At 34.1% G+C, this 17500-nt stretch overlaps 1 protein-coding gene across 3 annotated transcripts in view; it reads left to right on the forward strand.

Moving 5' to 3' along the window:
- Positions 1–3796: 3796 nt before the first annotated feature.
- The window catches only part of LOC142358625 (radial spoke head protein 9 homolog), a 77695-nt gene continuing 63991 nt past the window's right edge, over positions 3797–17500 (forward strand). The window contains exons 1-3 of one of the 3 annotated variants that reach the window (XM_075410080.1): positions 3797–3948; positions 4494–4739; positions 15563–15719. In XM_075410080.1, the coding sequence (XP_075266195.1) occupies positions 4513–4739; positions 15563–15719 (384 nt within the window). In that variant the 5' untranslated portion in view covers positions 3797–3948; positions 4494–4512. Of the gene's footprint in view, positions 3991–4493; positions 4740–15562; positions 15720–17500 lie in introns of all 3 variants that reach the window. The other 2 variants (XM_075410081.1, XM_075410079.1) reach the window with 2 other exon arrangements.

Consider the following 17500-nt stretch of genomic DNA (forward strand, 5'->3'; position numbering starts at 1 on the left):
TTAAGAATAAACAGGGAACAAAGGAGGTTATTGTTCCTATTGTCCATAGAAGTATGAACAAGAGTGCGACTGTTTTATGTTCATTGTGATTGGGCGCAGGAGTTGTGACGTCACCACTAGTCACTCCCTCTTGAGTTTGATGCAGTGGAAGGTCCAGGGGCGGTGCTGTGGACATTGATACGTACTTCCCAATGATTAACTGACAAACACTGCACAAGAACTTTTTACAATTAAAGTATTGAAGGTCAACATCGACATGAAATTAGAAGAATCATTTATCACGTTGAACAATTTCTTATAGCTCCAATAATAAATAAAAAAATAAATAAGCGTACTGAGATACTAATTATCGGGTGCTTGTTGAATAATGTAAAATGAAATCAGTGACGTTTGGGATAACCTCATTAAGAAGATTGCAATTTTTCAGATTCGATTTTTCAACTCTTGTCAGCTGAGCTGGTTATGATTAATATTGACACAAGATGAAAAGTATACATTTTGTGCAAACGGTGGATGAAAAGACGACTGGTTTAAACAACGAAAGGAAATGTTCAAAAGTTCAGTTTTCTTTCCAATTTGTAGAGGTTAAAACGTGTTTAATAGCAGTATTAGTAGAAAAGTAGTACTATCTAGTGGCAGTAATAATATGTGTCGACAGCAGTAAAGTCGACTTCAAATTACTATACTTGTTAATAGCACTGATTACACATCAGAACTCGTCAGAGAAACTGTTTCTTTTTTAACAGGGGAGCTCTTTTTGTGTGGTTTTTATCAGGCCTAGCTATAAATAAAATCAGTGGAACATTTCACAAGTTGATACTTCTATGTCAATTAGAAATGTTCAGTTGCCTCAAAATTTCCGAAAAAAGTAATATTTTACAACACAAACGACACTTTTACAGGTGAAAATCTACATTGCTTTTCAAAGCTAGCAAAATACTGCAGAATTTTATTGAGTGAATTCTCAAACACAAAGTTATAGGAGCCTTTCATGATCAAAAGACACCTTACGGTTGCAAAGCCGGTTAAAATAAAATCGGATTTTTGCACTGGAGGTTAAAATGGTCTTCTCGTAGCTCGAGAAAGAGTATTTCAACAATAGAGCTATGAAGGTTTTATAGGCCAAGCATGGTCTTTCTATGCGAAAGTCTGACGAAAGTTTTTTTATCAGTCTGCTTTTGCCATCTTCAATGTTTTTTTTTCGTTACTTATTTGCTTCTCTTAATTTATACTGAATGAAGCAACTTAAAGCGAAACTAAAAACCATTAGAATAATCCAGTTTACACAGGAGTCGGTTAATTCCCAGAAATTTAAGAATTTCATTGACTTGATTGGTTAATTTTGTTGTCGCAGTTGGACTGTGTTGCTATATTTGTTGATTTTATGAAAGTCGGCAACTCAATTGTTATGTTTTTCTTTCCATTAGCCAACACAAAAATGTGAAATTTTGAAACTTTTAAACGTGTAACAACCCAACTGCTAACTCCATATACTGCTAAAGAATTAGAGGACTCGAAGCAACTATCTCCAGTACTGCGATCAGGCATGCTACCGCTGCACCAAAGCACTGCTGAAGTAGCAACTTTGTTAGCTTGATATACCACAAGCTGGATTATTATAAAGTAAGAAAGTAAGACAACGACGATTTAAATAAGTACATTCAGTTATTGTCAACTATGTAAAAAAAAATTGGCGAGCTAAAAAAGCCCTAAAGTTTTTTGAGGGCTAAAAACACAGTCACAAAAACGATTTATTTCGACTCGTGATTCCAAAATAAGTCGACACGATTTTTGTAATTGAGTATTTCATTGAAGCAAAAGTTGAGCAAGATAAGGTTTGCGAACAGAAGGGTTGAGTCATTTCATTCGCTGTTTGGACAGAACACTGGTTTTCTGTGCTTCTTTTTGGTTGATAATATATCTTCATAGCTTAAGGTCGGAGCTTGAGCTGGCTTATACGTGGTACAAAAAAGTAGCTTTGTTCATCTGAGTGTAAATCATGGATTACGTAAAGAGCGTCCGGGGTTGCCACTTCTTAGTAGTCATACAAGGATTATATATGATATCATACAATTCATGACGTAATTCTTTGTACAATCCTTGTATGACTACTAAGAAATCATACATGATCCTTGTATGATTACCAAGAAATCATGTATGATCCTAGTGTGATTACCAAGAATCATACGTCCATTTTTCATAAATCTTTATCCATTTATGACTTTTTAAAATCTATTTGGTAGGCATCACCTGTGTGATTCACAGGCGTAACTTTGTGATCCGCTAACTGACCCTAACGTACAATATAATTTGCAAAGTTGGGGACCAAGTCAAAGAGTAATTCCAAACAGATAATTACAATTTTAATACTCTCTGAAACCAGTTATTACCTATAAATGCTCATTTATAAGAAAACATAGAAATTTTGTTTGCATATAACCTCAAATTCGGTTTGTGAATATGTTCAAATTCCAAAGTTATTTTTTAGCGCACACAAAGAATCAAATATGGATTGCGAATGCGATACAATAATTCAATGTGTCCTCTGACTACATTATACGAGAATTTGTGGCACCAGCCAATGTTTTATTTGTCATATATGACCTTGTATGATTTACAAGAAATTTTTTTCAACTTTGATGGAAAATGAAAATTATACAGTTTTTAGGATTTAAAATTTTTTTAATGATCACCGTATGATTTCTAGGTAATCATATATGATCCTTGTATGACTACCAAGAGTTTATACAAATGATATATGACCTAGTATGATTACTAAGAATCATATATGATCTAGTATGTTTACTAAGAGTTTTGTATGACGAGCAACCCGGGCTCTGTCGAGAAATAACTTGAAGAGAATTCCTGCCGATAAGACAAAATTTCACAAAAAATCAAAAAGTTTTGACTCTTATTTTGGGTTTCTTTTCATTTGTTAATCAAAAATTTTCAGCTTGCGCTCATTTTGAGCTTTATATTTTCGTGAAGATTTGTTTTGGGTTGCAAAGTAATTCTTAATCGCTTTTTCATTTTGTAAAATTATATCAAAATAAGGTTTCTCAATTGTTCATTAAAAAAAGTTAAACTCGAGGTTGCTCGAGAAAAACTTCATTTGAGCTTCTAAAAAATGTTAGTGAAACAGAATTGAGATGTATGTTTGAACATTCTGTGACAAACGCACAGTCTCGTGTACACCATCTTCCCGGGTCGAGGAAAAATAGGAAAAATGTGTAAGCTAAGCGGTGAAAAGTTTTTTAACCGCATATTTCGTACATAATTTTGCCGTGAAATGCTGTGAATGCGGTAAAATTATGTACTTTCACAACTAGAGTAAGTGGTGCAATTACAAAAACTCGCCACATTTCACCGCTAAAAGTAATTTCCGCTTAAAAGTTTTTTTCACGGCATTCATCGCATAGAGCGCAAATCTTACACTTTTTTTCTCAAATTCATCGCAAATCTCAGATTTTTGGCGATTTTTATTGGTGACACCTCGACCCGGGCCGCTATAGTAAGTAGTTTCACCGTTGATATATCGTACAGGCTTCAACTATAATTTTCGGGACACATCCAATTTAATAGTCTTTAATTTATTATATCAACCCCTTTAACATTTTAAGTAATTGTATCATTTCTAATGTGGGTACACGCAGCTTTGCAAAATCGCTCTAAAAACATTGTACAAGTTCATTGATAAATTGTAAGTTGACTATTTTCAGCTGTTTAAAGAAAGATAAGCAATTGTAATATCCAAAATAAAACGCTTCATTAGAACACGTGCGATAAATTCGTCTGCACATTAAGCATATAGTAAATGCACTGCTGTGTTTAGAGGATTGAAACGCACGTTTTAGAGAGCACGCGTTTTTCTGCTGCATATCTTCATATTATTTGTTGGAGCTTTTCGATCTCATATAATTTTCGTTCTTGATTTATAGATTGAAGAAAGTAATAATTTAGTTATTGAAATCTAATATTACGCCGCACAAGGTATACCCAAATTGAAGTTAACTTCATTTTTGCGCTTTGAGCTTCAACAGGTGTTTTTTGAACCAAAAAATCATGCGGAAATCGATTTTTTTAGCCAAGTTTACATAATCTTGTTTTACCGTGTGTGAGCCGATGTCGAGCGTTGGGATAGGAATAGTTAAACTTAAATTGACGTTTGAGATGAAGTGAAGTAAGAATCATTTTTCGTCAATGCCAAATGAAACCGACTTTAACGCTGCTCGAATCTAGAAATGTAATGAATTAATAGATAAACTATATTGAAAGATGTCGAGTCGAGACGTCATAATTGTGGCAAATCTTGTGTAAAGGTCTTGCTAATAGTATTATGATTCACAGCTGGATAAATTAGCGCTTCCTTCGGTTTTTAGTTTGTTTCTTTATTAATGTTTCACTTATAACCAATTAATCTAAATGTTCTCATTCTTTTTCAAATAATCAATTTTTCCACATATCATTTGGTATACCTGTGCTGTGTAATTTAGTTTTGATTATCGAACTATAATGGACTCTGAAAACCTGCACTTGGAAGTGAGTTATCTAGGGAGCAGCGGAATCGTACTCAGTACAGAACAGAAGACAGCCCTGCAAGTGTCCTTAGCCTCAGTCAAGCAGAAGAACAACTTCCGCAAGATATTCTTCTGGGGAAAGATCCTGGGATTCAAAGACGACTACTTCATCATACAAGGAGTCACTGATGATTTCCTCAAAAACAGAAAAACACTCTACAGGTTCATTTAACAAATTTTTTGTTCAGATTAGATGGACATACTACCACACTACCACGAATACGGAAATTCAATATTTACTTGAGACCAAAAAATATCAATTGTTCTTGTGAACAGTGCTCTGGGCCGGACCGAGGAAAATCGGGAAAATTATGCAACATAAGCAGTATTAGTGATGAAACTTCAGAAAATTCACCACAGTTTTCTTATAAAATTTTGCGTTGAATGCGTTGAATCAGTTAATTGTATTCGCACATCAAAACAAGGTAGGAAAAAAATGCTGAACTTTTTAACTTGTCAACGCTAGGTACCGCTTATCATACATAATTTTGCGTTGAAAATAGAGTTCATCTTATATAATTTTCCGCTTCAACGCGTAGATCTCTGTCTGAGAGACCCCAACAATCGGACAACTGAACGCTTGTCCCCCCCCTCTACGACAAATTTTATTTTTCTTAAATAATGAACTCTTTATAAATTGAACTCTTACTTCTTGTTTCTTGGGGTTTCTAAGCGTAGATCTTACATAATTCTGCATTTCTAAATGTTGATCATACATAATTTCGCTGTTGCACAACTCTGCGTTTCTAAGAGTTGATCTTAAATAGTTTTGGCGTTTATCAGCGTAGATATAACATTATTTTGACTGTTTACGAGTATAATTACGTTATCTTTGAGTTCCTAGGCTTAGATCTTACATAATTGTCCCTATCTGAGAGTAGATATCCGTAATTCAGTAGTTTATCAGCTTTGAAACTACATAATTTTAGTGTCGAAATGTAGCTTTTTTGCATTCCTTTCGAGGTTGTAAGCCTAAAGCACACGTAAAACTTTTTTAAATTTCTACTAAACCACGATTGTTTGGATCTAAAAAATATTTGACCTGTGAAAAACATTTTCTGTTGTCGTTTGCGTAATGAACAATTTTGAGAAAGAAAAGCTGCTTGTTTCCCGCCTGTGTTCTTTCATAACCACTTATGATTTTGGTAGGACGGTTTAAGTAATTAAAAATTGTTCAATCGCTAATTAGAAAGGCAAAACTATCTTCAATCAATTTCAAATTATATGAAAAAACGCACTTTTGCACCATTCAGTTTTCTCTATTTCTAAATTTTTCAGTTTTAGAAGTTATTATTGGCTATCTGATGGATCTTGCTGTCGTGTAGAAGCTTTGCAAGCAGGGTCGGCTCTTTTTTGATCTCGGAAACACTCTTTCAGAATACTGGAATTAACGTTATGACTAGCTGGTTTAGCTCTCTATGTACAATCTTGACTCTTGCTGACTCAAGAACATTCAATACCACTAAAAACTCTCATTATTTGCACAAGATTGTGAAACCAGCGTTTCACCATGTCATCCACTAGTCCAGCTACATCGTAATCATTTAACCACTTCCTTAAGTGGCTGCAGAAAATATTTTTGAGTCCATCTTGTCCTTATCAAGTCGGCATATGTCTGAGCCGTTTTGAAGGATTTTCTTAGGTCTTTTTACCGCTCACTGGTTGACATGAACGCCGCACGTGCAGTTTCCCTTCCCAGGAAGAAGTGATTTCGCGTGATTGCTATTAGGTGTTCACGTTCATCATCTGCTGTCAGGGATCTTACGTTGACAGTTTGCTCAACAAGACAACTCGCTTTACTGTGTATTTCTTTGGTGAGGCTTCGGTTGTCTAAGAGTGGATTCATGAAGTGTTTGTATTTTTCAACCAGACTTTCCTCAGAATACATCAAAATGTGGGGGTCCGGTAGGGTTGAACTGACAGACGTCCTTTTTCTGAGCTAAGTATTTTAAAATCTTAGTTTTTTCCCATTCTTTCATTAATGCTTTTAACTCGTCAGCTGCTCAAAAGCAGTTTGTGCCGTTGTCGTTGATGGTGTTTATCGGGTTTCCACGCCATCCGATGACTCGTGTCGCTCTATATGAACATGAATCTTTGCCCGATGCTTATTCTACTTTGATATTTACTGCTCTTTGGTGTTTCTTGTGCGGTATCTTGGCTGGCCAGTTTTCTGTGACAGTCTCGTCAAAAATTAACAAATTTGCCAAGACTGGCAATTGACATGGAATAATTGTGGTGACGAAAGGCCGGTATATTTTGTTGGTGTGAAGGACTAATTCCTCCACTGTTTGCAGTCTATGCACTCCTTCTGACGACTTCACATTTGATTATCTTTCAGATTCAATATATTGAGGTCAATTTGTTTATGTGGTTGATTACCTGTTGAGTCAATGAAGCCCTCCTCTTCAATTTTGATCTCTTTTCCTCTGAAAATCTGTTGTTTTTGGGAGTTGACTGTTGCGTAGACACTCTGACCTTTCTGTTGTCCGTTCTGCTTGCAGAAATTTTCTCATAACTCTCTCTAGCTTTTTCGTTGTCCTTTTAAAAGCACTCTGTCTTCTTTAGTAACAACTTTTTGTTCAAGTTGAGTCTCCAAATCTTGCGTCTTACTATGACGGAAGATTAATTAATTTTGTAGCTTTTGCAGCTCTTTCTTTAAAAAGGCAATTTTCAATCCTCTTCAGGTCCCTTTTGTTAAACTAATTTTACCCTGATTTTGATCTGGTAATCACGCTGGTTTTATAAGTTTTGCAGGCTGACTTTCGCTCAGCTACAATTAAAGTCTTTCAGGCTCTCACAATTTGTCTTACCTCTACTAATCCTTGAATGATAACTGGAGCTACTGGAGTTGGAAATGTGCACAGTTTCAGCTCTTTCTGTACTGTTGTTGAGTGCAAGGCCTTCTGCGATTTCGTCCCAATTTTTCCAACAATGTTTCAGTTTATGTTTACAATAATCATTATATTTTCTGTTGATGGTTGCAGACGGCATGGCTTGGTCAATAGCTTGAACAAGGTGGTGTTAACAGTAATGGATACGCTTTGCTCTCACCCATATATAGGTGCCTGAATGTAGCGCTCAAGGCGTATCTACAATTAGTCTTTAACTAACTTCTTGCCACCGCGGTGAAAACCAGTGTCTGTGTTTTTTCGTCTGAGTGTTTGCATTTGTCCGCAAAAATTCTTTGAAGATTCGTTGCTTTTTGTGATGCTGTTGATGTCCTTGTTGTTGATTTCCGGGTCGTTGCTGATGACCGGGTCGTTTTGCTGTTGTCTACATCGACAGACCAATTGTTTTAGCTGTTCAACAATCTCTGGGGACCCAATATTCAGAACCTGGTTCTCATTTTTTGCTGCCTGCAACTTCTCTAGTTGCAATGGAGTAAAAACCTCGTCGAGCGTTTTAGTTGTTCGTTCGCTTAAGAGTTTGTTATATTAACTTCGATTGAAGTTGAGAACATACTACGTAATAATATATGTTCAATCTCCTACTGAATTTTGATAGGCTTCAGGCAGTGATAGTAATGTTGCTAAATTCTTGTATGAAAGCTGTGAAAGTTTGCCTTTTTTAAGATCTCGCAAAATTTAACAGGGGAAAAATTAAAAATCAAAATTAAGAATCAAAATATAGTCAAATTGAGAGCCAAATGCTGTTGAAAGCTGTTTCTAATGGTTCTGAATCAACTATTGTTGCAATATTGAAACAATTTGATCAAGTAAAAAGTCTGGTGAATATATTTTACGAAATCATTGTTTGTTACTCGTCCTTGATTTGTTAAGAAAGTATTGTAATTTATGTCAATATTTACATATTAAGTACTGCCAAGATACTGCACTAATTTGTTTTGCTGACATAAGGAAGGACGATACATACGTAATACTGAAGGCCTTAATTCCGTTGTTATGATGCAATCGAGTGCGTTAGCCTGATGCCAAAAATATGAATTTTAGTCATTGTTGAGTTTTCCCAATTTCTAAGTTCTTTTTTCTCTTTCAAATACTACTTCTTGCTATCTGATGGTCTTCCTGCTGTTTCGAAGTGGCGCCAGCAGTCAGATCCTTGCTTAGAAACGCATAAATATTAGACGTGAACCTTAAGTTCAACGCAAAAATGTGTAAGATCTACGCTTAGAAACGCAAAAATATCTAAAATCAACGTTAAATTCAAAGCAAGATTATGCAAACAAATCTGCGCTTAGAAGAGAAAAAATATCCGAGGTCAACTTTTAATCAACGTAAAATTCTGCAAGGCTTCCGATTAGAAACGAACACTTATTTCAGACCAACGCTAAATTCAACACAAAGATTTGCTCTTAGAAAAACAAAATTAGGCATGGTCTACGCTTAGTAAAGACAATACTGTCTTTCAACAACTCAAGTCTAGATGTTACATAAATACAACGCATTCACCGTCAATCATGCATAATTTTGCGTTTTAGCGTTGATGTCTCGGCCCGGGGTTCAGTTTTAAAACCACTATTAGTCTTCTTATTTCACAGTTACAAGAGAAAGGGTAACTTCTGAAATTATTCTACAACTGGGTTTTATTTTATTTCGGTAATTATACCGTAGCCGTGGGAAATGAGTAGTTTTAAGCAAATATGAACTGAAATAGCCTAGTTCCATTCGTTTCCACACACTCCTACCACACTTTTCTTTGAAATTGTGTCCAGAAAATACCCGATAAAATTGAGTCTGTATACACAATTTTTCGAAAATCGGTTTGCGTGTAATAATAATATTATTATTATTAATAATAATAATAATAATAATAATAATAATAATAATAATAATAATAATAATAATAATAATAATAATAATAATAATAATAATAATAATAATAATAATAATAATAATAATAATAATAATATTGAATTCAGCCAAACATGGTTACAACCAGCTTGGTAGTCCCCAGATTAGGGGAGAAATCAAGTTTCAATAATTAAATTTTCTCGAAAACTTTCCATCCTGAAGGGTAACTTTTATATTTGAATCTTTTCAATGCCTCCCCTTCCAAAAAGTTCTTCACTTCTCTTCGAAACTGACATGGATTTTTGTGTGGTGAATAGTTAGCAAAACTGTTAAGTTGAGACAAAGAATTATTGAATCGGGCTATTCTATTAAAGTAATTATCTTCAGAACGTTTCCGAAATGTTTTTCTCGCTTCAATAAAAAACTTTTCACTTGATCTGGTCTTTGGACAACGAAAAGTTATTGACCAGTGGTCTGACGCATTCATCGAAGTAAAGCCCAATAAAATCCTGTTAAGCAGAATTAGGTCGTTAAGAACTAGAAAGTAACTGACTGGCAATAGGCGATTTTGAATTAGGCTCTCAACGTATTCTTTGTCACCCAGAACAGAACGGCAAGTTATCCATTTTAAACATGATCTCTGCAGTCTTTCCAAGCGTTGAAGATACTGTGGTCCTGGGTTCCAGACATTTGACGCATAAAAGACCGCAGAGAATATATATGTTTTCACCAACGTGCATTTGACAGTTTCTTTTGTGGTTCGGGGTATAACTCTTCTTAAATGATTCAGTTTTTGAAAACCTTTCTTTACCGCCTTTTCGAGGTGACAATTCCAAGTCATGCTGGCCGTAAAAATTAATCCGAGATCTTTAATTTGTTTTTCATTTTTGATGGCAATTCCTTTTGCAAATAACTCTGTAGACGAATTATATGTATTTTTGTATGAGAACTCGAGAATGCTGAATTTGTCAAAATTGAAATTTAGTTTGTTTGAACCAGACCATTCGATAGCTCTATTTATATCAAACTGAAGTTCTTCACGTTCTGAAATCTGTCCTATTATTTTCGTATCATCGGCATAAAGGAAAGTTTTATTATTAAGTTGATCAGGTAGGTCATTTATGTACACGGAGAACAAAAACACAGCAAATATTGATCCCTGGGGACCCCCGCTTGAGATTTTTGAGAAAGTCGAGTAACTGTCTGCAATTTTTACTCAATAATTTCAACCAACTGTTCTCAATAATTTTGGTAGCAAATCAAAAAGTTGAAATCTGAGAACAAGTACAATACAAAATGAAGTTCTTTAACAATCATTATTGCGATTTGTACTTTACAAAATCTTCGGCAGAACTGAAAAAATAACTCATGATTAATTGGTTAAAGCCTTCATAGTTTATTATTTGCTGCTTAGCACTTATACATGAATAATCTCCTGCGAATAATTGGCATCTCAACTGAATCATAAGTAATTGCCAACAGAAGTTGCAAACACTATTTGTTCCGACCCAATTTAGTGGGGAAAGAACTATATACTCAACTGTGTTTTTTTTGTCCAGACAATTTTGACCGATCGATAAAATTATCGTAGAGGTTTGTGAGTGGTATCATTAGAAAGCCACTCCAGCGTATAATATGGAATTTAAAAAATTTTTGCAAGTTTTGCTTTCTATAGGGACTTATCGAGGCTTAAATTTTTGTGAATTTAAATATATATAATTGCATATTTTACAAGTTCATTTCGCGTCCCTGTCAAATAATCGCAATATTGGCAAGACCAGTTGAAAAAAACATAGTATGTAAAATGCACAGCGTTGGAAAAAGGCGTATATGAATGTGAAAACTTTTTTCAATGAATAGTTTATGCTTTCAGAGACACAATTATCTTGCAAATGTTTGTGGATGTTTTTTGTTTTTGCCTATGTTTGTCTTTCTTTTGGTTGATATAGGCCATATTCCTGATAATGATTGGGCTCAAATGCTTCCCCAGAACGTATAACGGAAAGCGCAGTTAAGGATTTCAGTTTATAGCTGTTTGTTTTAATGACTTTCAAATTAAAATTAAAGTTTTTTTTAAACTGTTTCTTTTTTGCTTTCATTTTCGTCGTCATGTTACTCAATCTCATTATTGGAAGTCTCAATTATTTTTGTTGATTTGGGTTTTGTTATACGTTGTGAAAGATTGCCTTGACCATTTACTTTCAACAAAGTTTTCGAGATCTCTATACTGTTAAAATTTTGGGTTTCTTTTCGATATCATGGTTACGTAGTCCTTTGATAAGGAAGATTAATTGATGTTATGAGTAGAAAGTGATAATTTACAATACTTGCAGGTTTTTGTCTCATGCTTATAGAGCCTTTTACAATGTGATAAAATTTTTTTGATGTTTTGGCTTCTGTATGTATTTGTTGTTTTGTGGGGGTTGTGATTTTGGCTCATTATTACCAGGACTAATTGGCTTCGTGAGATGCTTCAACCTAATCCATTGCTTTTTGTTGAAAACTTAAATTTCTTATGACTCTTGAAAATCTATATTTTCAAAAACATTTTTGCGTTTTTGAGCGTCATCATTTTTTAGGTCGATTTATAGCTCAGTCAAGCATAGGTCAAGTATAGCTCAGTCAAGCATAGGTCAAAACCCGCTTCCGGTGAGTTATAATATAATTTCTATAATAGTATTAGCTTCAAAGATTTGCTTCTCCACTTTGTTACCTAATGTTACTACAAAATTTCATAAAATAGTTGAGATCTTTTATATGTTTGTACATTTTAAAGGATTTTTTCTTTTTATTTTGTATTAATAACCGTTGATCTCATTGGCTTTGAAATTTTGCGCAATTGAACATTTGATAATGACATGTCTCAATTGCTTCCAATGGAGATATAATTGGATATTTTAGTGATATCTAATGACACTAAAAACTGTGAAATTAATTGTTTTCAAAAATAGAAACGTATATTTGAGCTTCTTCGCTTTTTTGTCGAGCTGTTAACCATTCGCATAAAAGACAGGTCACATATATTTTCTAATGAAGTATGGGTTAAAATGTTTTGCATAGGATTTTCCTGATGCGAATTTGATTTTGTTATGACTTTTTTATTACTGACATCGAGTTTTGGGCGTAAATAATGTTTGTTGTTTGATTTTTATTACTGTCCTTACTATTAGTCCTATTATTAACAACTTTCATCGGCCCTCTAACGTGGCATTATTGCAGTCCATTGGTTGTTTTTTGAAGGATGTGTATGTTGCTGAAAGTTGTTTATCTCTTCATCATTTGGTAGACAAATAAGTCAGGAATGTGGATGAGTGTGGTCGGAACATTATGTGCGTACGCACATTACCGAGCCTCCTTGTTTTGACTTTAATGATCATTTCGGATAGAAGGCAACAAAAAGAACAGCAATAAAAACTCATATTATAATAAAAACGAATTAAGAGAAAAACATAAATTTCAACATCTGTTGCCCCCGTAAGGGAGGATTCTGAGTTTTATTACCAGTTTACTCTTGGCTCGTTGGATTGGACAGTAGTGATTACCAAGAGAGATTTTTTTTTCAAAAATGAGACCTCCATTTTTGCCTCTGTTTCGCCTCTGTTTTGTCTCACTGGCCTACACTAACAGTTTGCGTTTGGATTGAAATATTGAAATTCATTTGAACAACAATATTTCCAGCTGGTAATACACCCTGCTAAGCTGGATGTATTCGGAATCAAAAATTTTCCATTCGTTTTATGCGCATTTAACGCCGCAGGTTTTTTTTCTAAGCGCTGTGATCTTAATTCATTATGACACCAAAATTTTGAACCAGATCAGAGCGTTGAGGGACAGAATATTTGTTTTGAAAGGCAAAATCCATTGAAGTGGTCCAGCTTTTAGAGCATTAAATCATCGAAAAATATTGCGAAAAAACTATGATCTTCGGTGCGTTTACCTTTTGAATCTGCCATTTTTTAGCTCAATAGTTATTATCCAGGTCAGAATGGGTTTTCTAATTTTTTCTTGTGGACAATTCAATCGCGTTTGACAAAAATACTATTTGGTGTCCCTCTGTTTGGTACGAGTTTTTGGATAACGATACTAAAATTGATTGTGTCATCCGTTCGGTCTGTATCTAAAAAGCTGTGATCGATTTGTTTCTTTCCTCCAACTGAGGGTGCAGTTTGTCATAATATATAGGAAACTGGGTCATTGGCCAGAGCGACAATAATACTAATCATAACATGAATTTAAATACTTGACTCTCCCCAGTCAAAAAATAATGGATAATTTATAAAAATTTATAAATTAGTTTATAAAAATTTGCAAAAAAGATGCATCATTTTTATAAATATTAATAACTTTTTTCGCAATTTTTGCATTATTTTATAAATTATTTATAAATCTTTGGATTATTTTATAAATTATTTGTAAACTTCTGGATTAGTTTATAAAACATTTATAAAATTTTGGATTAATTTATAAATTCGAAAAAAAACTGTTGTCCCGCAAAAAAAGCAATCTGCGCTAAACTCGGCTCTAAAAAGTACTGATTGCAAGAAAACTAAAGTTAAAAATGAAAGGAAGAATTTCAAATATAAAACTGAAATGAAAACCAAGAATTGCAAAATAAAACCGAAAATTCATTCGTGAAAGCACACAATTTCGGGAATCAAGCAACAAGCACACCTAGGCAAAAAACCTAGATCTTTTTTGAAAAAAAAAATGCAAAAAAGTGCTCCAAACTAAAATATCCCACCCAGTCAAGATTTTTCTGTTTAAATCAGCAGTATCAGTAGTATCAGTAGAATCAGTTGTATCAGCAGTATCAACAGTATCAGTAGTATCAGCAGTATCAGCAGTATCAGTAGTATCAGCAGTATCAGCAGTATCAACAGTATCAGTAGTATCAGTAAAATAAGTAAAATCAGTAGTATCAGTAGTATCAGTAGAATCAATAGAATCAGCAGAATCAGTAGAATCAGTAGAATCAGTAGAATCAGTAGTATCAGTAGTATAAGTAGTATCAGTAGTATCAGTAGTGTCAGTAGTGTCAGTAGAATCAGTGGTATCAGCAGTCTCAACAGTATCAGTAGTATCCTCAGTATCAGCAGTATCAGTAGTATCAGCAGTATCAGCAGTATCAGCAGTATCAGCACTGTCAGTAGAATCAGTAAAATCAGTAGTATCAGTAGTATCAGTAGAATCAGTAGAATCAGCAGAATCAGTAGAATCAGTAGAATCAGTAGAATCAGTAGAATCAGTAGTATCAGTAGTATTAGTAGTATCAGTAGTATCAGTTGTGTCAGTAGTGTCAGTAGGATCAGCATGATCAGTAGGATCAATATGATCAGTAGGATCAGCATGATCATCATAATCAGTATTATAAGAAATTTGTAAAGATTTATAAATTATGCATTATTTTCAAAATTTTTAAAAATTTTTCGAATGGCTTCAGATACAAGTGAAATGCAAAAGGCCTTTGCGTGAGTTAAAGAAAACTTATAGAAAACACTGAAAACCGTTCGATGAAAAATTTGTAATATATAATCTACCAATTATAATCTAACAATTTATAAATCTTTGTAAATTATCCATTATTTTCAAAAAATTTATAAATATTTATAAATTATCCATTATTTTTCGACTGGGGCTGGAGTAATTGCATAAAATGTTTATTCACCAGTTTTTCAAACGCATTTGACAATGACGTTAGCATCGCTCTGGCTCTGTAATTGTTCTTTTTTAATGCCGGCTACTGTTTTGAATGACAAAGTATTGCTTCAAATTGTACATTGTTGCAGCGGATTAAAGTGAAGTGCTTTGTAACAGATTTTCACACTACTAAAATTGTCCAATCTTGGACATTAGTTACGAATAGTTGCAGTTCTGAGGTTTTCGAACAAAATAATGCTTAATGTCACTACTTTCCAACCGGGCTTACCCGGTACTATCGTTTAACATGTTTTGAGAAAACAAACCAGTACTATTACATATACTTTGCCAAAAAGCCTCTTTTGATTAGATGGTAATGATAATTAGCTCATCTTTTCAAAATTTTCGGTTAAATTATTCTTAAAAACGACCAATAGTGGTATGAGTTTTCTCGTTGCTTTACCCTTATCTCCTCCCTAAGTAATCATAACGATAGCTGCAGGAACAAGCAACAAGTGTTTTCTGCGCTCTTTGCTGCAATACATTTTTTAAAATTACGCATTACTGGTGGGCAAAAAATATGAATTGGTATTGCAGCTTGAATTGTATGGAGTGGAGTAATCTGACGATAGAAGTGACAGAGAAGTTGATGGAGACAGCCTCCAAGGTCAGGGGCAGATTCAGGGGAGACCCAGCACACGAGTACGAGATAGTCGAGATTGTTACCAAGGACGGAGAGTCCACTGAAGACGCGGTATGACAACTATTCTCTACAGTTTTTGGATCAGTTTTTTAACTTTTTTGACTGCATGTGATCTGCCCTTTGGCTTACAACAGATTTTTTTTAGTATTAGGTATTGTCCTAGTCCAGTAGACCGAACATCGACAAACGAGGTTTAGGGAGCCTTCTCCTTCGTCGTATCATCGGTTTTAGGCTTGGTTTGGAATATTTGGATCATAATCGGACTCAGAAACCATCGTTCAAAACTCCCAAAATGTGGCGGACAATACGAGCATCAAAGCGACGGCTCGTTCGAGTCTGCGCGTAGCACAGAATATTCACACTACTAAAAATACAACTACAACTTTTGAATTCTGTCGGAGAAACCGTTAGAAAATATCCGAAAGCATCTTATATTAAAAAATTTACTTGCACCGTTTGAACCAAAAAAAAAATATGTATTCTTTTTCGCAGACAAAAACAAAAATCCTTCAACTCATTGACGAAAGATAAATTAGGTACAATTTGAAAGACACAGACACAGGAAAACAAAAAAAAACACATACGCATGCATACCACACACACATAAACAAAAAATATTTTTATGATTTTGTTTGACAATTGGTCATCACTAAAGTTTGGTTACTGTTCATATAAGTCGTTTTTGTTTTTTTATTCAGGAAAAACTACACTTGGACTTGTTGAGGCGTTTGCGTTGCTGAACGCAATTTTGACGCTAAACTTTGAAAGGTAACTGCTTCAAGTTTTTCTAAATTTTCAAAAAAAAATAACAGATAAGTTATCAACGAGATTTACAAACCCAGAGTTCTGGTTTAGGACTTAATCGAAGCGGCAATTTGTCTCAACCATTAAGTAAATTTTCAATTTTTGATTATTTCCATAATTCGATAATCGCCAAACTGGCACTAAGTTGAAAATGAGGTTTTGAGGTTTTTCGAATTTTTTTTTGCTTTTTTGTTGTTTTGCGCTTATAATTGGCCTGCTCGAATTTAAGATCTCGCAGATGTGTTACTAGCAAGATTTAGGAAACAGATATTTGATTCTGTATATATTTGGGGCCACGATTTATGGCAAACATTTTGTAAGTTTTCTATTTTTTCTATTTCTGACAGATTTTGCACATTGCTTCTAACTGTGTCTAAAAAGTAGAGGAACGTTGAAAGCTGTCCTTAAAGGCCCACTTTAGAAACTCTGGTTAACAGTCTATTCAACTCTTGGGCACTTTCGCTTTAAGCAGGACTGTTTCCAAGGAACTGGCAAAGATTAGAAAAAAAATTTGTGACCTGAGGAATAAAAAAGAAAATTACCTTTAATTCTTTTACAAAAATATATCTGTCTTAAGTGATAATCATTTTTGTTTTTTGAATTGCAGAAACGCTCATAGACTTGTATAGATCAGTTCGACGAGCAAAGTTTCAATATACAGAGAAGTTAAAAGAATGCTCTTACTTTTCAAATGAATTTCTGCTAATTTTTGAATCTGGCGATCCATAAACAAACTAACTCTCAAAATCTTCTGTATTGCATTATAATGGAGTTTAAACGATATGCTCTGACAATATAATGAGTAGAAATAAAAAGAAAACAGAGAATTTTCAACATTACTTTTCAAATAAAAAATGATTTGATATGGTGACAATTTCCTGAACCCGGTTTTTTCACGTCTCCAATGTTCTAGAAGTAGTAAATTGGGGGAAATTGGTTATTTTCGAAGAGTTTAGAATAATTTTATGCTAAACATTTGAGCGTTCTGAAAAGAATATTTTTGTCTGCTTTTAGTTCTACACTAATAA

Source organism: Convolutriloba macropyga, chromosome 2 (genome assembly GCF_964194025.1).
Source record: "Convolutriloba macropyga chromosome 2, txConMacr16.3, whole genome shotgun sequence".
Taxonomy (NCBI): Eukaryota; Metazoa; Xenacoelomorpha; order Acoela; family Convolutidae; genus Convolutriloba; species Convolutriloba macropyga.